This window comes from Triticum dicoccoides, chromosome 6A, assembly GCF_002162155.2.
Source record: "Triticum dicoccoides isolate Atlit2015 ecotype Zavitan chromosome 6A, WEW_v2.0, whole genome shotgun sequence".
Taxonomy (NCBI): Eukaryota; Viridiplantae; Streptophyta; class Magnoliopsida; order Poales; family Poaceae; genus Triticum; species Triticum dicoccoides.
In genome coordinates, this window is record NC_041390.1 from 608,693,347 (window position 1) to 608,719,419 (window position 26,073).

Genomic DNA, 26,073 nt, shown 5'->3' on the forward strand with positions numbered 1-26,073 from the left:
ACCACATCACATGCACATCCTGCAAAACCAAGTTAGACGCCTCTAATCGGTTTATGCAAAATTTTATTTTATGTGGCTTCTAAGGTTTTGACTTAAACTGCGGCTACCAACGGTTTATCATCAAGTATGATTATTCAAGTTGCTAGATTAACATCTTGGGGTGTATGAAACACGAGATAATTAAATCTCGAGCCCCATACTAAACTTTGTCATACGCATGACCCCCGTGCAGATCATATCTGCAATGCCCTTTCATCTGTGAATTTCATCTTTCTTTTGACTACGGCAGAACCCAAAGAACTGATGGCACTTCCATGATCAATCAGGATCACGGATTGCTAGAACTTTGTCAAATTCCACCATGCTGTCTCAAGATTGAGCAAACACAAATTCTAGGGAAGCAACAAGAACGTCGGGTAACAGATTTCATCTATCACCCACAAAAATAATTTCCAGCAATAGATCTCATCTACTACCTAATTATATTATGCAATACCCATACATCTCCATGTATTCTAGATCGAAACCTGCATCTACGCATAGCACGGATAGCCACTGTAGGGTAACGCAACAGAAAACAAAAAAATTCCGACCTACGCACCAGCCCAGGACCACTATGGAGACTGCATACATGGTTTGATCTTTTTCGTTACCGACTCGTAGCGCAGTGGGAAGTAGAGTCGATAACGATCGGCGGTGCAGATCCCCGTAGCTAGGATTTACAACCTCCCAACCGCGAGGATGTATACCCTCATCTGCTCCTCAGACAGCCCTCTGGAGGCGGTCGAACAGTCCCCCGGGCGGTGTTGCGGACAGCCCTTCGGGAGGACCTTCGAAACTCGGACGGTCACTCGGACAGCCCTTCGGGAGGACTCACAGAACTCGGACCGTCACTTGGACAGACCTTCGGGGGGCATTCTCGAACAGCCCCTCGGGCACTAAGATCGAAACTATGACCTCTCTACATAGTTGCACACATACGGTGTCATCTATCCGGCAGGGCTTCGCCGTCCAGAACTAGTTCCCACCGGAACCCAGACAACCTTTCGGCTTTACGAAACTATTTCGCGGGGAGGGAGAGAGAAGCCAGATCATTGCAATGGCACTTGTATGTAAGAAAGAGTGAGTGTGGAGAGTGCCTCTCCACCTCTATTTATAGGAAAACCCAAGGGGTAGGGGACACATGAAAAACCCAAAATGTCCACACTTTATGTCACACATAAAAGGGCATAAAGGGCATAAAGGGATGGCAAGTGGAGCCCCATGGAGGAGCTGCACCCTCCAACGTCCCACCCTCATGGGGGCCCCCCAAAGGGGGTTCCTTGATCCCCAAGTCCTTCTAGAAGCCTTTTGGAAAAAGCCCCAAAAGGTGGCTTTCCATAAATATCCCAAAAAGCACTTTCACTATTCATGACAACATTTTTCAGCGTCCGTTTGAATTGAAAATATTTATGTGGGATTAGAACATTTCCAGTACCCACCATAATGATTTTCAATGCATTCTGGAACAATTCCAGTTTAGTGATTTTCATCTGCCAAAAGCATCTGAACCGCTTCCGGCAGCTCCGAAACATTTCCGGTTTTTATTTCTGAAAATTCCAAAAAGTTTCCAGAATGATTCTGGCACCCTCCAAGAATTATCAGGCATGTGCCGAAACCATTTTGACTTAATGGCATACCCCGAAACAACTATTTCGGTTTCACCGAAACTCATCCGGTGACCTCTCTCTGCGGAACTTTTCCACTGTCCGAAACTTTTCGGTGTCCGAAACTTTTTCGATGATTTTCTCTCAGACTCCCTGTCTAGTATTCAGCAGATAGATGACCCTTAAGCGTGTGACCCTATAGGTTCGGTGAAGTATAGACATGACCCGGAACCCCTTCCGATCAATGATCAACATCGGAGCCGTGGACACCCATATTGACCCCTATACCCACATGAATAAATATTCGAGTGAACCTCCAGTTGCAGTGAGCTATTCCTGTTGCTTCACGATATGTCACAAACACCCGAGGTGAGATTTGTTGCATCCCCGTGGACGAACCATTTGTCCACCATGCAAGTTACCTCGTTACCGGTTTTGTTCTCTTTTCTCGTTTCCATGTTCCGGCATCCCAGTAATCAAATCACACTGTGTCTAGCCAGACGATGATGGATACCGTAATACCGAGAGGGCCCGAGAATATATCTTCATCGTCGGAGGAGAAAATCCCAATCTTGAGCTATCAAGTTACTTGACACACTTTTCCATGAACCCGTAAGCCGCCGTAATAGCCACCCATTTACGGATGACGTTTAACAAACCCCAAAGTTCATGAAGCAAGCATGAAGAAACTTGATACTCTCATGGTCTAAGGAATTATGCAAACGTTAACCATCTCTGTGTTATGCACCATTAACTTGTGATGAATGAATCTCATAGCATAACATCAATCCGGGTCGATTCAACACAAATGTTCTCTTAACATTGTGCCCTCAAAGTTGCTGGCATTGACATGCCCATGATCAGGAAAACAGAACCATCATGCAACATTTGAGCTAGTCTTAGAGGCCAGACGAAGAATACTTCTTACCGTTTATTATTCCACACGTGCATATGAGTCTTCCTCCGAGCCTCGTGGATATTGCAGACTCGAGAATCATTGTAGTTATAGCATGGAACATAAACATAATTATGAACTCGAAGATAAATAATATCATTTATTATTGCCTCTAGGGCATATCTCCTACACCTCATAGTTCGTAGGTTCGTCATGGTCAAGTAACATGACCTCCAAAACATGATTACTGTACCACTCTGGTGCGGATCTTACTCTGGTTTACCTATGAGGTTTGGTAGTAACTTGATCTGAAGTTACATGATCATCATCATTAGCTTCCTCACTAGTTGCTATAGGAGTCACAGGAACAGATTTCTATGATAAACTACTTTCCAATAAGGGAGCAGGTACAGTTACCTCATCAAGTTCTACTTTCCTCCCACCCACTTCTTTCGAGAGAAACTCCTTCTCTAGAAAGGGTCCATTCTCAGGAACGAATATCCTGCCTTCGGATCTGTGATAGAAGGTGTACCCAACAATTTCTTTTGGGTATCCTATGAAGACGCACTTCTCCGATTTGGGTTTGAGCTTATCAGGTTGAAACATTTTCACATAAGCATTTTAACCTCAAACTTTAAGAAACGACAACTTAGGTTTCTTGCCAAACCATAGTTCATACGGTGTCGTCTCAACGGATTTAGATGGTTCCCTATTTAACGTGAATGTAGCTATCTCTAATGCATAACCCCAAAAACGATAGTGGTATATCGGTAAGAAACATCATAGATTGCACTATATCCAATAAAGTACTGTTATGACATTCGGACACACCATTACGCTGTGGTGTTCCAGGTGGCATGAGTTTGTGAAACTATTCCACATTGTTTTAATTGAAGACCAAACTCGTAACTCAAATGTTTGTCTCCGCGATCAGATCGTAGAAACTTTATTTTCTTGTCACGATGATTTTCCACTTCACTCTGCAATTCTTTGAACTTTTCAAATGTTTCAGACTTATGTTTCATCAAGTAGATATACCCATATCTGCTCAAATCATCTGTGAAGGTCAGAAAATAACGATACCCGCCGAGAGCCTCAACACTCATCGGACCGTATACATCAGTATGTATTATTTCCAATAAGTCAGTTGCTTGCTCCATTGTTTCGGAGAACGGAGTTTTAGTCATCTTGCCCATAAGGCATGGTTCGCAAGCATCAAGTGATTCCAAAATCCCATCAGCATGGAGTTTCTTCATGCGCTTTACACCAATATGACATAAACGGCAGTGCCATAAATAAGTTGCACTGTCATTATTAACTTTGCATCTTTTGGCTTCAATATTATGAATATGTGTATCACTACGATAGAGATCCAACAAACCATTTCCGTTGGGGTGTATGACCATAGAAGGTTTTATTCATGTAAACAGAAGAACAATTGTTCTCTAACTTAAATGAATAACCGTATTGTAATAAACATGATCAAATCATATTCATGCTCGACACAAACAACAAATAACACTTATTTAGGTTCAACACTAATCCCGAAAGTATAGGGAATGTGCGATGATGATCATATCAATCTTGGAACCACTTCCAATAAACATCGTCACTTCACCCTTAACTAGTCTTTGTTCATTCTGCAACTCCTGTTTCGAGTTACTACTCTTAGCAACTGAACCAGTATCAAATACCGAGGGGTTGCTATAAACACTAGTAAAGTACACATCAATAACATGTATATCAAATATAGCTTTGTTCACTTTGCCATCCTTCTTATCCGCCAAATACTTGGGGCAGTTCCGCTTCCAGTGACCAGTCTGCTTGCAGTAGAAGCACTCAGTCTCAGGCTTAGGTCCAGACTTGGGTTTCTTCTCCTGAGCAGCAACTTGTTTGCTGTTCTTCTTGAAGTTCCCCTTCTTCTTCCCTTTGCGCTTTTTCTTGAAACTGGTGGTCTTATTGACCATCAACACTTGATGCTCTTTCTTGATTTCTACCTCTGCAGCCTTTAGCATTGCGAAGAGCTCGGGAATTGTCTTATCCATCCCTTGCATGTTATAGTTCATCACGAAGCTCTTGTAGCTTGGTGGCAGTGATTGAAGAATTCTGTCAATGACGCTATCATCCGGAAGATTAACTCCCAGTTGAATCAAGTAATTGTTATACCCAGACATTCTGAGTATATGCTCACTGTCAGAACTATTCTCCTCCATCTTGCAGCTGTAAAACTTATTGGAGACTTCATATCTCTTAATCCGGGCATTTGCTTGAAATATTATCTTCAACTCCTGGAACATCTCATATGCTCCATGACGTTCAAAACGTCGTTGAAGTCCCGGTTCTAAGCCGTAAAGCATGGCGCACTAAACTATCGAGTAGTCATCAGCTTTGCTCTGCCAGACGTTCATAACATCTGGTGTTGCTCCTGCAACAGGTTTGGCACCTAGCGGTGCTTCCAGGATGTAATTCTTCTGTGCAGCAATGAGGATAATCCTCAAGTTACGGACCCAGTCCGTGTAATTGCTACCATCATCTTTCAACTTTGCTTTCTCAAGGAACACATTAAAATTCAACAGAACAACAGCACAAGCCATCTATCTACAACAAACATAGACATGCAAAATACTATCAGGTACTAAGTTCATGATAAATTTAAGTTCAATTAATCATATTACTTAAGAACTCCCACTTAGATAGACATCCCTCTAATCATCTAAGTGATCACGTGATCCAAATCAACTAAACCATAACCGATCATCACGTGAAATGGAATAGTTTTCAATGGTGAACATCACTATGTTGATCATATCTACTATATGATTCACGCTCGACCTTTCGGTCTCAGGGCCATATCTGCATATGCTAGGCTCGTCAAGATTAACCTGAGTATACTGCGTGTGCAAAACTGTCTTGCACCCGTTGTAGATGGACGTAGAGCTTATCACACCCAATCATCACGTGGTGTCTGGGCACGACAAACTTTGGCAACGGTGCATACTCAAGGAGAACACTTTTATCTTGAAATTTAGTGAGAGATCATCTTATAATGCTACCGTCAATCAAAGCAAGATAAGATGCATAAAAGATAAACATCATATTCAATTAATATAACTAAGTGATATGATATGGCCATCATCATCTTGTGGTTGTGATCTCCATCTCCGAAGCACCATCATGATCACCATCGTCACCGGCGCGACACCTTGATCTCCATCGTAGCATCATTGTCATCTCGTCAACTATTGCTTCTACGACTATCGCTACCGCTTAGTGATAAAGTAAACCAATTACAGGACGATTGCATTGCATACAATAAAGCGACAACCATATGGCTCCTGCCAGTTGCCGATAACTCGGTTACAAAACATGATCATCTCATACAATAAAATATAGCATCATGCCTTGACCATATCACATCACAACATGCCCTGCAAAAACAAGTTAGACGTCCTCTACTTTGTTGTTGCAAGTTTTACGTGGCTGCTACGGGCTGAGCAAGAACCGTTCTTACCTATGCATCAAAACCACAACGATAGTTCGTCAAGTTAGTGTTGTTTTAACCTTCTCAAGGACCGGGCACCTGTGTGCAAAGCACGTCGGTAGAACCAGTCTCGCGTAAGCGTACGCGTAATGTCGGTTCGGGCCGCTTCATCCAACAATACCGCCGAACCAAAGTATGACATGCTGGTAAGCAGTATGACTTGTATCGCCACAACTCACTTGTGTTCTACTCGTGCATATAACATCAAGCATAAAACCTGGCTCGGATGCCACTGTTGGGGAACGTAGTAATTTCAAAAAAATTCCTACGCACATGCAAGATCATGGTGATGCATAGCAATGAGAGGGGAGAGTGTGTCCATGTACCCTCATAGACCGAAAGCGGAAGCGTTAGCACAACGGGGTTGATGTAGTCATACGTCTTCATGATCCGACCGATCAAGTACCGAACACACGGCACCTCCGAGTTCAGCACACGTTCAACTCGATGACGTCCCTCGAACTCCGATCCAGCCGAGCTTTGAGGGAGAGTTCCGTCAGCATGACAGCATGGTGACAATGATGATGTTCTACCGACGCAGGGCTTCGCCTAAGCACTGCTACGATATGACCGAGGTGGATTATGGTGGAGGGGGGCACCGCACACGGCTAAGAGATCCAAGGGATCAATTGTTGTGTCTCTAGGGGGTGCCTCCCTCCCCGTATATAAAGGAGTGGAGGAGGGGGAGGGGGCCGGCCACCCTTGGCGCACCCCATGAGGAGTCCTACTCCCACCGGGAGTAGGACTCCCCCCCTTCCATGTTGGAGTAGGAGAGGAGAGGGAAGGAGAGAGAGGGGGAAAGGAAAGGGGGGGCACCCCCCCTCCTTGTCCAATTCAGACTTGGGGGGGAGGGGCACGCGGCTGCCCCTTGGCCGCCTCTCCTCTTCCACCACTTGGCCCATGAGGCCCAATAACCTCCGGGGGGTTCCGGTAACCCCCCGGTACTCCGGTATACATCTGATAACCCCCGGAACCATTCCGGTGTCCGAATATAGTCGTCCAATATATCAATCCTCATGTATCGACCATTTCGAGACTCCTCGTCATGTCTGTGATCACATCCGGGACTCCGAACTACCTTCGGTACATCAAAACACATAAACTCATAATATAACTGCCATCGAACTTTAAGCGTGCGGACCCTACGGGTTCGAGAACTATGTAGACATGACCGAGACACGTCTCCGGTCAATAACCAATAGCGGAACCTGGATGCTCATATTGGCTCCCACATATTCTACGAAGATCTTTATCGGTCAAGCCGCATAACAACATACGTTGTTCCCTTTGTCATCGGTATGTTACTTGCCCGAAGATTCGATCGTCGGTATCTCAATACCTAGTTCAATCTCGTTACCGGCAAGTCTCTTTACTCGTTCCGTAATACATCATCCCGCAACTAACTCATTAGTTGCAATGCTTGCAAGGCTTAAGTGATGTGCATTACCGAGTGGGCCCAGAGATACCTCTCCGACAATCGGAGTGACAAATCCTAATCTCGAAATACACCAACCCAACAAGTACCTTCGGAGACACCTGTAGAGCACCTTTATAATCACTCAATTACGTTGTGACGTTTGGTAGCACATAAAGTGTTCCTCCGATAAACGGGAGTTGCATAATCTCATAGTCATAGGAACATGTATAAGTCATGAAGAAAGCAATAGCAACATACTAAACAATCAAGTGCTAAGCTAACGGAATGGGTCAAGTCAATCACATCATTCTACTAATGATGTGATCCCATTAATCAAATGACAACTCTTTGTCTATGGCTAGGAAACATAACCATATTTGATTAACGAGCTAGTCAAGTAGAGGCATACTAGTGACACTCTGTTTGTCTATGTATTCACACATGTATCATGTTTCTGGTTAATACAATTCTAGCATGAATAATAAACATTTATCATGATATAAGGAAATAAATAATAACTTTATTATTGCCTCTAGGGAATATTTCCTTCACAAGTGTAGGGGATCTATCATAGTCCTTTCGATAAGTTAGAGTGTCGAACCCAACGAGGAGCAGAAGGAAATGATAAGCGGTTTTCAGCAAGGTATTCTCTGCAAGCACTAAAATTATAGGTAACAGATAGTTTTATGATAAGATAATTTGTAACGAGCAACAAGTAACAAAAGTAAATAAAGTGCAGCAAGGTGACCCAATCCTTTTTGTAGCAAAGGACAAGCCTGTACAATTTCTTATATAGAGGAAAGCGCTCCCGAGGACACATGGGAATTATCGTCAAGCTAGTTTTCATCATGTTCATATGATTCGCGTTCGGTACTTTGATAATTTGATATGTGGGTGGACCGGTACTTGGACAAGCATCCCACTTATGATTAACTCCTATTGCAAGCATCCGCAACTACAAAAGAAGTATTAAGGTAAACCTAACCATAGCATGAAACATATGGATCCAAATCAGCCCCTTACGAAGCAACGCATAAACTAGGGTTTAAGCTTCTGTCACTCTAGCAACCTATCATCTACTTATTACTTCCCAATGCCTTCCTCTAGGCCCAAATAATGGTGAAGTGTCATGTAGTCGACGTTGACATGACACCACTAGAGAAGAGACAACATACATCTTATCAAAATATTGAACGAATACCAAATTCACATGACTACCAATAGCAAGACTTCTCCCATGTCCTTAGGAACAAACATAACTACTCACAAAGCATATTCATGTTCATAATCAGAGGGGTATTAATATGCATATAGGATCTGAACATGTGATCTTCCACCAAATAAACCAACTAGCATCAACTATAAGGAGTAATCAACACTACTAGCAACCTACAGGTACCAATCTCAGACTTAGAGACAAGAATTGGATACAAGAGATGAACTAGGGTTTGAGAGGAGATGGTGCTGGTGAAGATGTTGATGGAGATTGGCCCCCTCCCGATGAGAGGAGCGTTGGTGATGACGATGGCAATGATTTCCCCCTCCCGGAGGGAAGTGTCCCCGGCAGAACAGCTCCGCCAGAGCCTTAGATTGGTTCCGCCAAGGTTTCGCCTCGTGGCGGCGGAGTCTCGTCCCGAAAGCTTGCTTATGATTTTTCTTCGGACAAAAGACTTCATATAGTAGAAGATGGGCACCGGAGGGCCACCAGGGGGCCCACGAGGCAGGGGGCGCACCCAGGGGGGTAGGGCGCGCCCCCACCCTCGTGCCAGGGTGTGGGTCCCCTCTGGTATTTTCTTCGCTCAGTATTCTTTATTATTTCCAAAAATAACTTCTGTGGAGTTTCAGGACTTTTGAAGTTGTGCAGAATAGGTCTCTAATATTTGCTTCTTTTCCAGCCCAGAATTCCAGCTGCCGACATTCTCCCTCTTCATGTAAACCTTATAAAATAAGAGAGAATAGGCATAAGTATTGTGACATAATGTATAATAACAGCCCATAATACAATAAATATCGATATAAAAGCATGATGCAAAATGGACGTATCAGTCCAACGCAACATCGATATTCTGCAACCTAGTTTGGCTGACAAGGCGAGAACCTCTCTACATGCAAGAGCTTCAAGTGTCGTGGGGTCATCACTTCGTTGAAAACGACAACCGAATAGCCAAATAATCTCCCATATGATATCTGCATATTAATTTGACTCCACTCCTCTCGCTTCCCACTACACCATCAACATTAACTTTCACCAAGTCTCTTAGGGGAGGCAACCAACGATGAGCACTATCTCGTCCAACCTTGCTGCACTTATTTTAGGAGTAGGTAGCTAGGGCATGCAACTCAGATAGATATGACCAAACCTATTTGTGGAGTATGGGCTCTGGAACACTGCTTCGTGCATAGCTCTCTATCATGCTGACTAGATCGCCCATAATGTTACTATCATCTTTGTGAACTGTTCATGGGATAATGAACTGTTCAGCTAAACAATTCAGTTCTTTGCACAAGGCTCATGGTTTACATTCATTTTAACAACAAGTTCATCGTCATACATCGCCATGGCTTCCATGTTGCGATGATGGAGCAAATCAGTCGTCAATAGCGATTATCCGCCAGCAACCAAACACAACTTTGAGCGTAGCAAGGACTGAAATCTTCCATATAGATGTCCAACCATCAGCCTCACTTTTAGCATTAAAGTGACCAGCTTGATTCTCTAGCCAATTCTCCCTGTTAATCATGGTGGTGACCAACATCCTGTATGTCGAACACACAATAAATATCCCCTTTCGGTTTGGTTGGCAGCACCAAAAATTTGTTATGTTTCGAGTATAGAAGGGAATTGGTAAGATCGCGTAGCATCAACCGAGAGGAAATTCTTCGTCACAAGTTCTTCATTCCGTATTGCTGATGAAGGTATAAATAGTTCCAAAACTAGTTGAGGCAGGTTCTAGACTAGCGACATGATAGGCTGAAGGAGATAAATTTTGGGTCCAATGTTTGTATCTTTCCTATTTTTTTATCCTTCGAATTAGTCCGTGCAAACTTATTTCCCTGCCATCCAAAATCGCTCGCCAAATCTGACGTGGGTGAGAGCCTAGCTCAACTTGAAGAAAAGATCTTTCGGGAAGTATGCAACTTTTAAAATTCTAGCGCTGAGAGAAAAAGGCTCCTAAACAATCCTCCAAACTTGACTGGCACGAAGTGCTAAGTTAAATAGCTCAAGGCCGCAGAAACCCAGTCCACCCAAGTATTTGGGTCTGTCATGGCAGACCTTCCTGGCACCTTGCCTGCTGCCCCACCACAACTTAATGCGAGAATTTAACCACAACTTTTAGTAAGACATCCTTTCCCCTAGCCGAGAGACTCTTTCCCATTCACCCTTTTATCTTCTCCCAAATACGATCATTGTCTTGTTCTTTGAATTCCCTACATCTGTTGGCATGTCAAGATATCTCTCATTTAATTATTTATTAGGAACAATATACCTTTTAACATCTTCTCTTGTACTTTGGGAGCATCCTTTACTGAAAAAATGGATGATTTTTCTCGATTTACCCTTTGGCCCGATGCTTGACAATAGGCATTCAATAGATTTGATACTTCTTATGGACTTTGTACACTTGACTTGAAGAATAATAGGTTGTCATCTGCGAATAATACGTGGTTCAACGGGGTGTCGATGGAGCCACCGTAATGCCGCTGAGGATTGTGATCTCGATTTCAAAATGCACGAAAAGGCTCTTCACTGCTAACAAGGAATATAAGATGATTTAGACTGTTCAAGATTGTTTCCATTAAAAAGGACAGTAAAGGAAAATGAGCTAACCATTCCCATAACCATAGATATCCATTGGGTTGGAAAACCCAATCCTTTCCCTGATAACTTGCAATATGCCCATTCCATTCAGTCATATTCAACTTTTTCGAGAATCACCCTAGAGTTTTATTGCATGATGTCAACCGGAATACAACAACTATAGGGAATGGCGAGGTTAGCCACAAGTGACTGCCACTCTCCAAAGATGTTAAGGCTTTAACCAACACATGGGCTTCAGTATTGCATGCATGCATTTCATGTCCAAGCTCGACTCTCTGAAACTGATTCCTCTTGGCGTTGGACTCATGGATGATTGCACTATATTTGCATGCCTTCTGCTCCATGATGTTCTTGACAACTTACACACATTGTGTAGCCACATGAACACTTGAAATATTCAAATCAAAAGCCAAAGACAATGCCTCGCTGAACTGCCTCTAGTGTCTCCGAATCAGCTAAATCATCAACAACAACTGCAGATGCTCCCGTGAATTTGCCCCTATCATCCCTACAAACATCGTTGACTGCACCCCATTCACCTGGTCCCGAGAGGCCCCTGTCAACATTTATTTTGGCACACCTAGAGACCGGAGCAATCCATTTCCTCTCCTATACCCTGGCTAGAATTGCCGGACTTCTTGGAGCCACTTCTGCCATCTCTAAGTCCTGCAGGAACCTTTGAATGAAGTAGAAGGTAGATAGTGGGCTCTGAAAATTTTGCTCATATATCGCCTTCCTCCTAGCCCACCAGATCACCCAAAGTGTCACAAGAATCTGAATCATCTCCCTATGTGGGATTGATTCCACTAGTTGAAACAACTAAAGCTTCGGGTCATCATGCTTGTTGGCTGAGAGAAAATCAATCAAGTCTTCATCCATCAGCGACCATATACACTTTGCCATATTACACTCTAGGAGAGCTTGTCTCCATGTATCAGTCCCTCCCTGACAGATAGTGCACTCCTCGGAATCAACCATATTTCGATGCTTTCGTCGCCCGTCGGGAGCGATGTTCCAGCCAAGCACCATGTAGAAACCTTTAGTTTCGAGGGAACCTTTACACCCCACAACATCGACTCTGTTACTTGGAAAAAAGGTATATTAGTGTGCCCGCAACTTACCTAGTACTCCCTCCGTTCCTAATAAATACTTGTCTTTCTAGTCATTTTAACAAGTGACTATATACGGAGCAAAATGAGTGAATCTACACTCTAAAATATGTCTATATATATCCGTATGTAGTAGTCATTTGAAATGTCTAGAAAGATAAATATTTAGAAACGGAGAGAGTATTTGGCAAAGCGCCTATTTGTGCACCAAGCCCAAACTCAGATACCACCACCGGTGTGCAACATGGCTTTCTCTACCTTGGTCTAGTCTAGCCCCCCAGACCCGCCAGGCCCGTACTTGAACCGAAACCAAAACCGGTGTCCGTAGGATTGAATCCATAGGAAAATGCCCATGACTATACCTGGTCATGGGAAACCCGACCCAAAATAGCCCAACCCGGTCTTGCCCAAGGGCCTGGGCCTAGGCCTAGGTTTTGAGCCCGAATGACATGGCGGGCTAGGGCTGGGCTTAACATATGTGTGTTTTAGGGAAGAGGCCCAACCTGAGGCCTGACGGGCTTTTCCACTGGCGGGTCAGGCTCAGGCCTGTATTCTAGGCCCAAAGGCCGGGCGGGCCTAGGTTTTCTGTTGTGGGCTTTTTTAGGCCCGACCCCGTCTGAGTTATGGCCTGATATACCCGTGACTAAACACGGGCATGGACAGCCCGGCCCCGAGTTATGGCCTGGTATACCCGTGACTAAACCCGGGCATGGACAGCCTGGCCCGAATAACACGGGTCAAGCCGGCCCGGGCTCGGGACTTGTTTTGCAACCAGAAAGATAGTTCGGGCTAAGCTCAGGCTTCTCTATTTCTGTATTTCGAGCTGGGCTTGCACCACGTGCATACACTAAAAAACAACGTTCAGGCCGGGCTTTTAGGCTTCGGGCTAGATTTTGGGTCGGGCACAGGCTTGAAAACAAAGAGTATTTCAGGCTTCAGGCCAGGCTCGGACTTGAGAAATGAAGGTCGGGCTTTTACAAGCCCCGCCCGACGTTTGCCCGGGTTTACCCGTGACTGTACCATTGTTCGCGCACGCATGACGCAATGACGCATGTTCGATTCACGTTGACAAAACGGGACGGCACGTGGACGCAATCACGGCACTGTTCGTCAAACGGCGCCCGTCCCTTTCGTCGGGCGTCCGTCCTCTCGAAGGATGCCGCCGTCTCATTCCAGCAACAAGACAGGCCTTCTAGCAGCTCGGCTTACGCTACGTTGGGCATGGCCGGAGTTCCCAATGACCAACACTCCCCCTACGCTTCGATCCGTCCGCCCGCCCGCCATGGACGCGGCCCAGCGCTGCCCCCGGCCGCCTATATATAGGCCACGCGTCCTCCTTGCAACTCCCCTGGTTGGTGGCGGTGATGAGCAGCGAGCGCGTCGACAAGTGATTGAGATCGCCATGGGGTCCTTGGAAGGCGACGTGGCCACCTCGCCCTCGCTGTCCAGCACCGGCAGCAGCGGCACCGGCGCCGGCAACGACAACCATGGCGGCGGCGAGGTGAGGATATACGCCTGCTTCGCGCACGGCGCGTCCAACAGCCTCGAGTGCTACGAGCCGGGCGCCAACACGTGGCGCCGCGTCGGCGGCCTCCCGGGGGTGCCCCACGGCCACGTGCTCAAGGGCTTCGCCGTCGTCGCCGTCGCCGAGTCCGTCTACGTCATCGGCGGCCGCCTCTGCCGCAGGGAGGCCGTGCCCGGCGGCGACTACCGCGACACCGACGTGGGCGTGCGCGCCGACGTGCTCCGCTACGACGTGCGCCGCGGGGAGTGGCGCTGCTGCGCGCCGCTGCTGGTCCCGCGCGTCGACTTCGCGTGCGCGCCGTGCCGCGGCAGGATCTGCGTCGCCGGCGGGCTCTGCTCGCTCTCCGGCGCGCGGGGCACGGCGGCCGCCGAGGTGTACGACCCGGAGACCGGCCGCTGGTCGCCGCTCCCGGACATGAGCACGCTGCGGTACAAGTGCGTGGGCGTGACGTGGGAGGGCGGGTTCCACGTGGTGGGCGGCTTCGCCGAGAGCACCACGCCGGCGGCCGCGCCCGGCGAGGCGCAGTCGTCGGCGCTGGAGCGGAGCTCCGCCGAGGTGTTCAACTGCGCTCGCGGCGTGTGGGAGATCATCCCGGGGATGTGGCAGCTGGACGTGCCGCCCAACCAGATCGTGGCGGTGGCCGGCCGGCTCTTCAGCTCCGGCGACTGCCTCAACAGCTGGAAGGGCCACGTGGAGGTCTACGACGGCGAGCTCAACATCTGGAGCGTCATGGACCACTCGGCGCTGTCGGACCTGGCGCTGCTCGCCAGCAACCTGCCGCCATCAGCGCAGCAGCTGTACCTCACCATGGCCGTGGTGGGCACGCGGCTCTTCTTCCTCGCCGGGTACGAGATCGCCGGCGACGACGACGAGAGCTTCAGGACGGTCTCGCTGGTGCACAGCTACGACACCAGCGCCGCGCCGGGGCTGGCGCCGGCGTGGAGCAGCTTCCAGCCCAAGATGGACCATGACAACAACGTCGAGGACGGCAGCAAGGAGCTCTTCAGCCAGTGCTGCTCCGTGCAGCTCTCCAGCTGATCAACTGCAGGCCTCAGTCCAGTCCAGTACACACAGTCAGTCCGTCTGTATCATGGTTTTTATTACCATGAAAAAAAAATTGCTACTTGTGCTGTTGTGGTAAATTCGTGTGACTGTATTTTTCCTTTCTTTGTGGAGTGGACAATGGAGAATATATATAAACATGGAATGATACTTTATATATTTATATGAATGCAAGAAAACACAAGTATCTGGAAAATGAGAATAACTGACGGCATAATATAGAGGCGAAAACTTGCAGACAATGCATCATGGGATCATTTTATCGAAGGTTCAGAGATTCGAGTTATCAGGTTCAGCAAATTGCTCATGACTGATGATTTAGTCGACGTGCCATCAACCCAAGGAGCGTATGAGTTATGCCCGAGGGAGAAATGGATGATACAAACCATCAAAACAGCCACTAGACATCTTTACAGATGCTCTTGGCGAACAAATGATGGTATTCGTCGATCTCATGCCGCAGATTGTTTATGAGCAGACAAGCTATGGTTACTACACGCTCCACTATTTCAACGTTAATTGAACACTGGAGACTAATTCTTCATACCAAAATGAGTCGAGTTACCTGTAAATAAACAGATACCGGAATGTAAGAGGCAGGCCAAATTTACTTCATAGGTTGATAAAAACAGAGCAAAAGTTCGTTGTAAACTCACTCTTGCATGCTATGACCAGCATCAGGCCATCTATCTGACTGTAAGGGTTTGGGTTGCTTGCATTACAACGTTGATGAGTTCCAACTTGCATCAACAGCTTGCAAAATTCTCTGATGAAGCAACGCTCCGGAACAAGCTATTATGCCTCTGTCCAAACCCTCCAAGTAAACACCCCTGGAAAAGTCCAACGGGCAACCTCCGGCATCTGTTACCACTCCACCAGCCTCTTGAATGATGACCACCCCTGCGGCGTGATCCCATATCTTCTCCTTGTATCCAGCTCTAGCAAATTTCATGAAGATTTCAGCATCACCTCGTGCTATTGCAGCATATTTCACCATGCTGTACACACGCAGAGGCTGGTTTCTGGAAAACAAGCACACGAAAATAATCAATAACCAGCACCCAAAAGCTAAAGCTTGCAACCTGCATGCAGATGACACGGAACAAGAGAAAAATGCCAGCACCACTTCATTCTAATGGCCATGTAAACTGGTACCCTATTCGCTATTCAGCAATACCATATGCCAACTAGCACATGTAAATCTATAAAATAAATTCCACACTCTAGTGAAATAATATTATCATGGTTAATAAAAGTACCACATAGACAGCGAAAAAAAAAAACTGACCTTAAGCCTACACTATGGGCAAGTCCTGCAGTGAAGGAATGGCTCGAGTTGGCTTTCTCAACAGGTTCACAGAATGTTGCTGAAACTGGATCACTGACGGATGATACTTGAACCTCCCTTGAGTTATGCCAACTAAGCATACCGAAGTCATGAACCAATGGCTGCATCCAAGCCTGGCCACATCCTTTGTGAGCATACATCACGCAACCCTTGTTCCACGATCCTGATGTAGGGGGAGCAACCTTAGACATCAACCTGTAGTATCGTTGGTGGTAGTTGAGCCATTCCTTCTTCATTGGATAATTTGGGCACCCGAGAACACCAAGCACAACTTCCCCGTCTTCAATTAAGGCGAGGGCAATGGCGTATTGGTCCCCACGCACAAAACCAAGTGTGCCATCCACAGGATCAAGCACCCAAAATCTTCCTTTTGGACCCCCGGTAGAGCTGCACTTCCGTATAGCTTGAAGAACATCGTGAGCCCCGAGGTCTTTCTCCGGGGATCTCAGCCCATACTTTGGAGCTTCAACCAGGCAACCATTGACTGCAGAGACAACAGACTCAAGCAAAGCCGTGCCGTCGCTACTAGACAGTGTCTTATCATCTTCCTCTGCTACGATCGACACACTTTCATCACCAAAGCAATCTGAGAGTAGCCAGCTGACTGTCGCTTGCACGCCCCAATCTGGCATAAGGAATACAGATGGATTTATTAGGAACTAACCACCACAAACACCCAATTTATTGCATAATATTTATACATCCAATTCCGGGCACTCAGTGACGTCACGAGTAGACAAAATTTGTTGCACAATAATATTCATATATGGGCCATTCCTGATATGTTGGAACTTGAAACACCCACTATATTTCAGTGTGAGGTTGCAAGCTGAATTGCATTTGCAGCCCACTATCAGTACTGTAACAGGTCAGCCAGTATATATCAGTGCAAACACGCAATCTTATTTATCGAATGGGGAAAAAAGATTACCACACTTGCACAATTCAAAAGTCAACACTCAACACCAATAATTTAACTAAGCAGTATCCCGTTTAGGCATTGAGACTCACTGTAATAGTAATATAAATTTACCAATACAGCAGAGTTCAAGTTTGACTAACTTGGGTGCTAACTGTATTCAGGGTGTGTAATGAAATGTTTTGAATACTGAACGCTACTAGTAATAATACTCAGAGTGGCAGTACGAACCGGCGACGGTGACCGGAGAGCGGTCGAGCTTGGAGTGGACGCCGGCAGAGCCGGAGCCTGGGTCCGCAAGGAGCAGCGAGTCCTGCACCCGCTGGCACAGCGTGCAGGCCACCTGGACGACGCGCACCGCCGCCTCCATCTCCTTGGCGTAGTCCTTCTTCCCCCCTCCTCCCCCGAGGCCGCCGCCACGGCAGTCCCACAGCCACTCGCGGTCCGCCCCGACCCGGAGCCGGCCGGCCGCGCCCAGGGACAGCGCCGGCGACGCCGAGGGCGGGGACGACGGGGCGCAGCGGCTGCGGCGCCCGCGCCCACTCCCGCGCTCCAGCCCGCGCCAGTCCGGCGGGGACCGCGGGAAGCCCCGCGCGGCGGCGGAGGAGGGGGAGGGGGAGGGCGCGGCGGCCCAGGCGGAGAGGCGGAGGCCGCCCATGGCCGGCGGCGCCAGAGCCCCGAAATAGACAGACGGCGCGGGCGGCTCAATCAATCCGAACGTGAACCCTACCCCGCGCGCCCTCGCTCGCTGGCTGGCTCTTCGCCCGCTGCTTCGATCCGATATGTACTACTACTAGCCGGAGCCCGGGTGTTCCGAGATGCTTCCGCGCCCACCTTCCGTTAGCCGCCGCCGCCCGCGACTGGTGAGCGGCGCAGGCCCCGGGCCGATGCCGTGGGTGGTGACGAGCTCCATGATGCCATCATCCTCTACCCTTTCCCCAACTCTGTATCCTGTTCCCACCCCCACCACCACTGGCCGCACGACGGCACGAGCACAGCAAAACAGCACGCGCATTTCTGGAATCACTTTATGGCTTTATGCCGGCACAGCCCAATCAACTACTCCCACTCCCTTCCTTCCGTAATGTATTGCCTAAACAGGGAGTAAATATTACTTTAAAGTTTGATCGAGCTTACTAAAAAAGCATCGACGGCATAGAAAAAAGCATGCAGGAAGTATTTTTGAAAAATATATTCTGTGATGGATCAAACTTACTAAAAAAATATCAATATCTGCAATATCAGATAAACTAACACATGAAAATATACTCTGTGATGGATCTAATTATATTGATTTAGTATTGTAGATCCTTCTTTTTTGCAACCATGGTCAAACTAGTAAAAGTCTTGATTCAAGACAAAGGTAATACTATGTGATAAAGAAGGAAGGAGTATAAAAGAAGGATTCTCTTTTCTAGAACCCGAAAAATGAAGAAATAATCAAGGGATAACGGCATCTTCAACACAGGTCCTCTTTTCTCCCCTATATGTTCAAACCGAACAGTCCGAACATGCTCAAGCCTCCAACGTGAACACCTATTTTGTGTCATGCTCGTATTGAGGCCTCTAAGCTTAGAGGAGGAGGAGGAGGAGGAGGAGGAGGAGGGGGACCTCATGACCCTGGAAGAGGTTGCGGAGAAGGAGGCACCCCCATAGGAGAAGGAGGCGATGGTCGTTGAGGTCGCGACTCCGAGCGCGGGCCAAACAACCTCTTCTCCATGGCGGAGGTGGAGGAGCAAGTCCGCCTCGCCCTACTGCAGGAGCACCACGCGATCGTGGTGCAAGGGAGGCAGAGCATGCAGATGCCACTGTCATCGTGGCGCTCGTTGATGCGGACCTAGAGCTCGTTGACGTGAACTGGTCGGTCTACACGTCCGTGCAAAGCACCTCACACAGTCGACCGCGAACACCGCCATCTCCGGATCAATGAGGTGTGGCACACCTGGCTCATCGAGGAGCTCGAGGCCAAGGACGATGACAGCGAGTGCCAAAGAGACACATCGGCGAACCCCGGGTTCACACGCGCGACCAATGACAATGAGGCCAACAGCTCTAGCGGGAGGTCATCGACCTCACCCCGGAAAGGAAAAGGAAGTAGTAGGATTTTTAGAGTAGTTTTTAGTTGTTGTTATTAAGCAATGTTTTACCCTAAAAAAACCTATGAATTACACTTGCAAAAAAAATCTATGAATTAGGATGGACAGCTGAATGCCCGCCTTCTTTGAAGGATATGGTTGAATGGTCATTCGACCATATGTCCATCAATACGTCACGAACAAAGGTGGGTTTTGTTAGTGATTAAATGGAAAGGAGGATGAGGAAGGTTAGCCGGTTACGCTATAAGTCAGGAGACATGAGCTCTTCGCAAAATAGCTCGACCCCATAATATAAATGTTTTTCTATATTTTGAAATACAAACAAATCTAAATCTAAAATGCAAATGCAAAGGTCATCTATTCAAAACCTCAGTCAGTCACATCCATGTTCGTTTGACTTTGACCTATGCCGTTGAAGATGCTCTAACCACGTTCTGCCGTCCAACTTTCTTGGGCCGGATCCAGTCGGAGAAGCCCGGCCCTATATCCGAGCAGAGCCGTGGAGCAGTGGCCTGCAGACGCGGAGCTCCCGAGAGCCGGAAGCCGGAAGCAAGTGAGCTGAGCCTGAGCGCAGGCCGAGGCAGACGGACGCGACGATGAGGGTGGTGGCGATCGCGAGCCCCGGCGGGCCGGAGGCGCTGCAGGTGCGCGAGGTGGACGACCTCCCGGCGCCGGGGGAGGGCGAGGTGCTCGTCGCGGTGGCCGCCGCCGGCGTCAACCGCGCCGATACGGTCCAGCGGCAGGGCCGGTACCCGCCGCCGCCGGGCGCCTCCCCCTACCCGGGGCTCGAGTGCTCCGGCACCATCCTCGCGCTCGGGGCCAACGTCCCCCCGCGCTGGGCCGTCGGCGACCAGGTGCCCTCCGTGCCCCCGTGGTGAATTTGGTGATGGCCGCTGCTGCTCTGAACCTCACTGTTGTGCATATGCTGTTTCGTTGCAGGTGTGCGCTCTGCTTACCGGCGGCGGGTACGCGGAGAAGGTGGTGGTGCCGGCGGGGCAGCTGCTCCCGGTGCCGGAGGGGGTGTCGCTGGCCGACGCCGCCGGCTTGCCCGAGGTGGCCTGCACCGTCTGGTCCACCGTCTTCATGACCAGCCATCTCTCCCCCGGCGAATCTTTCCTTGTAAGAAAACCTCTCTTGCTAATTTGCTCCCCCATGTGATGATCGCAAGCGGCTTAGCAATTCACTGCACTTGCTGCTTTGTGGGGATGAGACTGCTTGTGAATTTCTTTCACCGAGAATTGAGTCCGATATCTTTTGTCACAACAAATTGGCATGCTTCAGCTGACTGGGAAATAGCAAAGTACATGATGGCTATAAGAATGGAGTGTGAACTAGTTTAATTAGCAGTTACTCATATGCAAAGTGAGGTGAATTATCCTGGACTCCTGGCTGTATTATTACTGATGATTGGGTACCTCCAATGTATGCAGATCCATGGTGGATCGAGTGGAATCGGTACATTCGCTATACAGATTGCGAAGCACCTTGGTGTTAAGGTTTTTGTTACTGCAGGTTTGTCAGTTATACACTTACTAAGAGAAGAAATAAGATATTACCAAATCGTTTGTGAAACTGTGCTAGTAACTCTGTTATCCTATTCTAGGAAGCGAAGAAAAACTAGCTGCCTGCAAAGATTTGGGAGCTGATGTATGTATAAACTACAAAACCGAAGATTTTGTAGCACGCATAAAAGAAGAAACCGATGGAAAGGGTATGCTGCTGCTGCCCTTTTGTAATGTTTGATACTCCGATGCGTTCTTCTGTTATGGTGTTTGCTAGCCCCTGGTGTGTTACCTAGTCATACCTGTCAAGTTTATATACTCCTACATTAACAATAATACAAAATACCTTTACCAGGTGTTGATGTCATTCTGGACAATATCGGTGCATCTTATCTCCAGCGCAATCTGAACAGCTTAGCTGTTGATGGTAGACTTTTCATCATCGGTTTCATGGGAGGTGTTACAACTGAAGTGAACCTGCAGGCTATGCTTGCCCGAAGATTGACCATACAAGGTTGGATGGATATTTGTGATTTCAGTATTGCCATCTTATGTCGATGCTTGTTGTTTGCTTCATTATTTTACATGATTGTGCTATTTGTAAATGTCGTCGCTAATTTACCACTTGATTGAATTGCCATGATTTTGTGCAGCTGCTGGACTGCGGAACAGAAGCCTCGCTAACAAAGCCCAGATCGTGAGCGAGGTGGAGAAGAATGTGTGGCCTGCCGTCGTGTCGGGCAAGGTGAAGCCGGTGATTTACAAGACATTCCCGCTATCTGAAGCAGCTGAATCTCACAAGCTGATGGAGACGAGCTCCCACATTGGCAAGATACTGTTGATTCCATGATTGGGTATGGTGTGTTATGGTGTGAACTATCTGAAGCCGCTGTGAGCACTGTTTCCTGCAGTAAACTATGCAAGGAAATGTCCTTTTATATTGTAAGATAAACTGGATCTCGAAGTGCTGATGAAATTGGATATGTATCTTGACGACAACCAGTTACAATAAAATGTTGGAAGTTGGAAGTCTTGTTCATTCATCTTATGAGAGTGTCACTGATGTTGATATTTTTCTCTATAAATTTGATCAAACTTCACTAGATTTGACTTTGAGTTGAAAAATAAGTTTATACGCACCCGAAACGCTGACGTATGGTTCGGTTCATCGTCTCTGGGGCCGAATGAGCCGAAAGAGAAGTGGGGTAGCCAGCGGGGACCACGCAGCTAGCCGCCGGCGGCGGGAACTTTCCTCCCGTCTGTCGACCTCATGGGGGATATGAGACATGAGCAACCCACTCGCGGCCGAGCTGAGCAGGCAGTGAGAGCGACGGGGGAGATCGACACCGACGACGATGAGGGCGGTGGCGATCGCGAGCCCCGGCGGGCCGGAGGTGCTGGAGGAGAGCGAGGTGGAGGACCTCCCGGCGCCGGGGGACGGCGAGGTGCTCCTCAGGGTGGCCGCCGCCGGCGTCAACCGCACCGACACGGTCCAGCGGCAGGGCGGGTACCCCCCCGCCGCCCGGCGCCTCGCCGTACCCGGGGGTCGAGTGCTCCGGCTCCATCCTCGCCCTCGGGGCCAACGTCCACCCGCGCTGGGCCGTCGGCGACCAGGTAATAGTTTAGTTCACCGCCTCCTCTGTCCCTGCGCACCCTTTGCTGTCGCCGTGCTGTGAACCTTTGCATCGCGTGCAGGTGTGCGCTCTGCTTAACGGCGGCGGGTACGCGGAGAAGGTGGTGGTGCCGGCGGGGCAGCTGCTCCCGGTGCCGGAGGGGGTGTCGCTGACGGACGCCGCCGGCTTGCCCGAGGTGGCCTGCACCGTCTGGTCCACCGTCTTCATGAGCAGCCACCTCTCCCCCGGCGAATCCTTCCTTGTAAGAAATTCTCTCTTGCTGGTTTGTTGGGATTGCAGACCGATGAATCTGCCTCAGTCATCACCACATATGATTCCTACTACTAGGAGCTGAGCATTTTATTCAGTCACAACTCACAACAAATTGGCATGCTCTGACTAACTGAAAAACCACAAAGTACTGAATGATGCCAACTCGAATGGAGTGTGAAATGATTTAGTAGTCACTTGTACGCAGAAGTAGGTGCATAATTGGTGTTGTGGGAATTGAACTGGAACTAAATTTTCATGCCTATGTTTTTTGTATCTCCCATTGTATGCAGATCCACGGTGGATCAAGCGGAATCGGTACATTTGCTATACAGATGGCAAAGCACCTCGGAATCAAGGTTTTTGTTACTGCAGGTATGTTGCTGGGTACGGATGTATCTAACACTAAAACGTGTCTAGACACATCCGTATCTAGACTATCTAAGGCAACTAATTCGGGGCGGAGGGAGTACTAAAAAGTTTTCTGAAAGGGCAAGTAACTCTGTTATGCTCCTCCAGGAAGCCAAGAGAAACTAGATGCTTGTGCAGGTTTGGGTGCGGATGTATGCATAAACTACAAAACCGAAGACTTTGCAGCATGTATCAAAGAAGAAACTAATGGAAATGGTATTATCCTGCCATCCTCTTGTAATGCTTGATGCCCTGTGCAAAAATAAAACAAAATGTTTTGGCTTTCCCAAGTTATGCTTGGCAAGTTAATATACATGCATTCTGACCGTAATATGGGGAATATCTCTACCAGGAGTTGATGTCATTCTGGACAACGTCGGCGGATCATATCTCCAGCGCAATCTGGACAGCTTAGCAGTTGATGGTAGGCTTTTCATCATTGGTTTCATGGGAGGCAGCGTGACTGAAGTGAACCTGCAGGCGATGCTTGCCCGAAGATTGACCATACAAGGTTGCATTGATGCACACGATTTCTCGGCTTCTCGTTCTGCCATGTTTTTTGCCTGATAACAGATCTTATGTCGATGCTTTTTTCTTGTTTTATCTGATCGACAATTCCTAGATGTCGTCGCTAATTTTAGTAATGGATTGTATTGCTATGATTATGTGCAGTTGCTGGGCTGCGGAGCAGAAGCCTTGCCAATAAAGCTCAGATCGTCAGCGAGGTGGAGAGAAATGTATGGCCAGCCGTTGCGTCGGGCAATGTGAAGCCGGTGGTTTACAGGACACTCCCTCTATCTGAGGCAGCTGAAGCTCACAAGCTGATGGAGTCAAGCTCCCACATTGGCAAGATACTACTGATTCCATGACTGGGTATGGTATCCTTCAGCTTTGAGCAGTGTGTAACTCTGCATTGATGTGCTATCCTATCTTGTAAGTTGGTTCTTGAAGTGCTGATGAAAGTGGATATATGTATTGAAACCAGTTATAATAAGTGTTGGAACTTCGAAGTCGCTAGATTTGGGTTTGAAAAAGTGTTTCTTGGTTGAGGCGCCTGGCATAGTGTTCTTGATGATGATGCTCCTAGTTGAGATCCTACTGAGCAGGATTAGCACTGAACGGTGACAACCATGGTGCATTACTTTGCTCAGTAGGATTAATCCAGGCACCTGAATAGGTCGATGGAGGATTAGCACCTGTATATTTTGGATTGGGCAACGGTTGCATAAACAGAACTGAATAGGTTTATGACAACTGTATATTTTGGATTTGGCAACTGTTGCACTGTATATTTATAACCTGAATAGGTTTATGTAACCAGAACACTTGAAGAGAATTTCACAGCAAGTGATAACTGGTCAGAGACAAGAAGAGCAAGACAGGCCTCTGTTTGATTCCCCACAAGAGAATGAAAACATACAGTGGTCTACAGACCTTAATATGCCGCCTTTTAGGCCCACCCTGTGTAATCAGGTGGATTGGCAGGTTCAAGAAGAAAAGGAATGTCCACAGCCAAGATTTTTTACTTTTGAAACATACACCAAAGGAATTTGATATAACCAACACTACACTGCATATGTACAGCTGACAAGCATTTTTCTCAAATCCAGCACAAAACTTCTCTTCAAAAATGTACACTGAAAACACACTTATGCATTGCTACTCACAAGTGATTACTTCAAAAATTGTGCCCGGGTGTATAGGTCATTAAAAATTGCAAACACAAGTATCTTTGCTGCAGTCGCCATATCTACTATTACAAAGCTGCTCATTCTATCTGTCCTCACACCAATAATATGAAAAATGAGAAGGAAAACTAGTGCTAATCTGCCAGTGAAATGTACTTATTCCTGAGTAATATTCAATGGAATGGTGCAATTGCACTCCAGTTTCATGGATTCAGTCTGCCTCTTCAACATCTCATTATCCTGCAGTGATGGAGATGAGCTTAAGCAAGGCATGTACATAGGAGAGAGTGAAAATAAATGGAGAGGAAGCACACGGTCAAATGAAACAGGATACACAGAACTAGGATTCTGATACAGTGAGAAAATGCACTGAAAATTGCCCCAAAATTACCTTTTGTAACTCTTCAAATCTCTTGGTTGAATTAGACAGTGAGGTCTTGACCTACAAACAAAGAATGTCCCATAAGCATCGCAGACGTAAATCATGGGAGAATATTAGAGTGTACAGGTACATATACTGGCAATGGAACCAACCTTTAAAAGTTCATCTTGCAGGTCCCTGGTTTTCGCCAATTCCGTGTCGTATTTCATTCTCCATTCAGCGGATTCATCCATTGCCTCTAGGTTAGCATGCTCAAACTGCCTCCTGCAAAGATGATCCAGCAAAAGAATATACCAATAAACCGCTTAGCCATGACTCGGCCAAAACACCATCATAACATGAACAATAACATGAACACACATAGATGAAACTGTATGGACCTAGCTTAAAATTTCACAACCACTATGGGAAAAATCAAAATTAACAATGTTCTATATCACTATATGGACCAGGCAAACATAGCTTAGCATATGGCAGCCAAAATCTTGCTGAAAAGCAGACGGCAATGGTGCAGCGAAAATAGTCAAACAAATAAATAATGCCCCAATTCCATCAAACTACCCGTGTATCCTTGATCAGGCAGCTAATTCTCAGACCATCTGGACTGGCAGCAGGCAGTAAAAAAGAAACTAGAAAAAGTGAGCATCTAATGCCCCATATAAGCCTGGATCCCTGGTTTCTTACACCCAAATTGTGATATGGAGTGGCAGGAAACGAACTGTCTGCCACTAAGATTTGCTCCTTGGAATCCATTCTACAGACTGAATCCGAGAGTTTTCCTCCTAGCCATGGTCCACCCGTCGAACAGGCCTCAGGATCCGTCAGCAGC

The 26,073-nt window shown here is 47.4% G+C and overlaps 4 protein-coding genes and 1 pseudogene across 4 annotated transcripts in view; 3 read left to right on the top strand and 2 right to left on the bottom strand.

The window, feature by feature from the left end:
* The first annotated feature begins 13,464 nt into the window (after positions 1 to 13,464).
* On the top strand, positions 13,465 to 15,135 carry LOC119318416 (kelch-like protein 17). Its single transcript, XM_037592973.1, has one exon. The coding sequence runs from the start codon at positions 13,585 to 13,587 to the stop codon at positions 14,989 to 14,991; it is 1,407 nt and encodes a 468-aa protein (XP_037448870.1). The 5' UTR covers positions 13,465 to 13,584; the 3' UTR covers positions 14,992 to 15,135.
* Positions 15,136 to 15,211: 76 nt separating this feature from the next.
* Positions 15,212 to 18,254, bottom strand: LOC119318415 (PAP-specific phosphatase HAL2-like). The gene is made up of 4 exons (XM_037592972.1): positions 17,514 to 18,254; positions 16,304 to 16,988; positions 15,672 to 16,037; positions 15,212 to 15,580 (listed from the first exon to the last, which is right to left on the bottom strand). The coding sequence occupies exons 1-3, from the start codon at positions 17,938 to 17,940 to the stop codon at positions 15,734 to 15,736; spliced, it is 1,416 nt and encodes a 471-aa protein (XP_037448869.1). The 5' UTR covers positions 17,941 to 18,254; the 3' UTR covers positions 15,212 to 15,580; positions 15,672 to 15,733.
* A 1,643-nt stretch (positions 18,255 to 19,897) lies between these two features.
* Positions 19,898 to 21,926, top strand: LOC119318417 (quinone oxidoreductase PIG3-like). The gene is made up of 6 exons (XM_037592974.1): positions 19,898 to 20,232; positions 20,318 to 20,497; positions 20,809 to 20,890; positions 20,982 to 21,089; positions 21,236 to 21,394; positions 21,534 to 21,926. The coding sequence occupies exons 1-6, from the start codon at positions 19,975 to 19,977 to the stop codon at positions 21,728 to 21,730; spliced, it is 984 nt and encodes a 327-aa protein (XP_037448871.1). The 5' UTR covers positions 19,898 to 19,974; the 3' UTR covers positions 21,731 to 21,926.
* Positions 21,927 to 22,077: 151 nt separating this feature from the next.
* LOC119318418 lies at positions 22,078 to 24,184 on the top strand (annotated as a pseudogene).
* A 567-nt stretch (positions 24,185 to 24,751) lies between these two features.
* Positions 24,752 to 26,073, bottom strand: part of LOC119316109 — a 1,834-nt gene continuing 512 nt past the window's right edge. The window contains exons 2-4 of the mRNA XM_037590471.1: positions 25,397 to 25,548; positions 25,254 to 25,304; positions 24,752 to 25,102 (exon numbers count right to left, since the gene is read on the bottom strand). Coding sequence (XP_037446368.1) covers positions 25,019 to 25,102; positions 25,254 to 25,304; positions 25,397 to 25,548 — 287 coding nt within the window. The 3' untranslated portion in view covers positions 24,752 to 25,018. The remainder of the gene's footprint in view (positions 25,103 to 25,253; positions 25,305 to 25,396; positions 25,549 to 26,073) is intronic.

Excerpts from the sequence above, each read along its gene's own strand:
- LOC119318417 (XM_037592974.1), top strand. The coding sequence starts at position 19,975 with ATGAGGGTGGTGGCGATCGCGAGCCCCGGCGGGCCGGAGGCGCTGCAG. Across the intron at positions 21,090-21,235 it reads AGAAGAAACCGATGGAAAGG|GTGTTGATGTCATTCTGGAC; the intron begins GTATGCTGCTGC and ends TACCTTTACCAG. Across the intron at positions 21,395-21,533 it reads CCGAAGATTGACCATACAAG|CTGCTGGACTGCGGAACAGA; the intron begins GTTGGATGGATA and ends GATTTTGTGCAG.
- LOC119318416 (XM_037592973.1), top strand. The coding sequence starts at position 13,585 with ATGCCGCCGTCTCATTCCAGCAACAAGACAGGCCTTCTAGCAGCTCGG.
- LOC119318415 (XM_037592972.1), bottom strand. The coding sequence starts at position 17,940 with ATGGGCGGCCTCCGCCTCTCCGCCTGGGCCGCCGCGCCCTCCCCCTCC. Across the intron at positions 16,989-17,513 it reads CTCTCCGGTCACCGTCGCCG|ATTGGGGCGTGCAAGCGACA; the intron begins GTTCGTACTGCC and ends TCCTTATGCCAG. Across the intron at positions 16,038-16,303 it reads GCCCATAGTGTAGGCTTAAG|AAACCAGCCTCTGCGTGTGT; the intron begins GTCAGTTTTTTT and ends CTTGTTTTCCAG.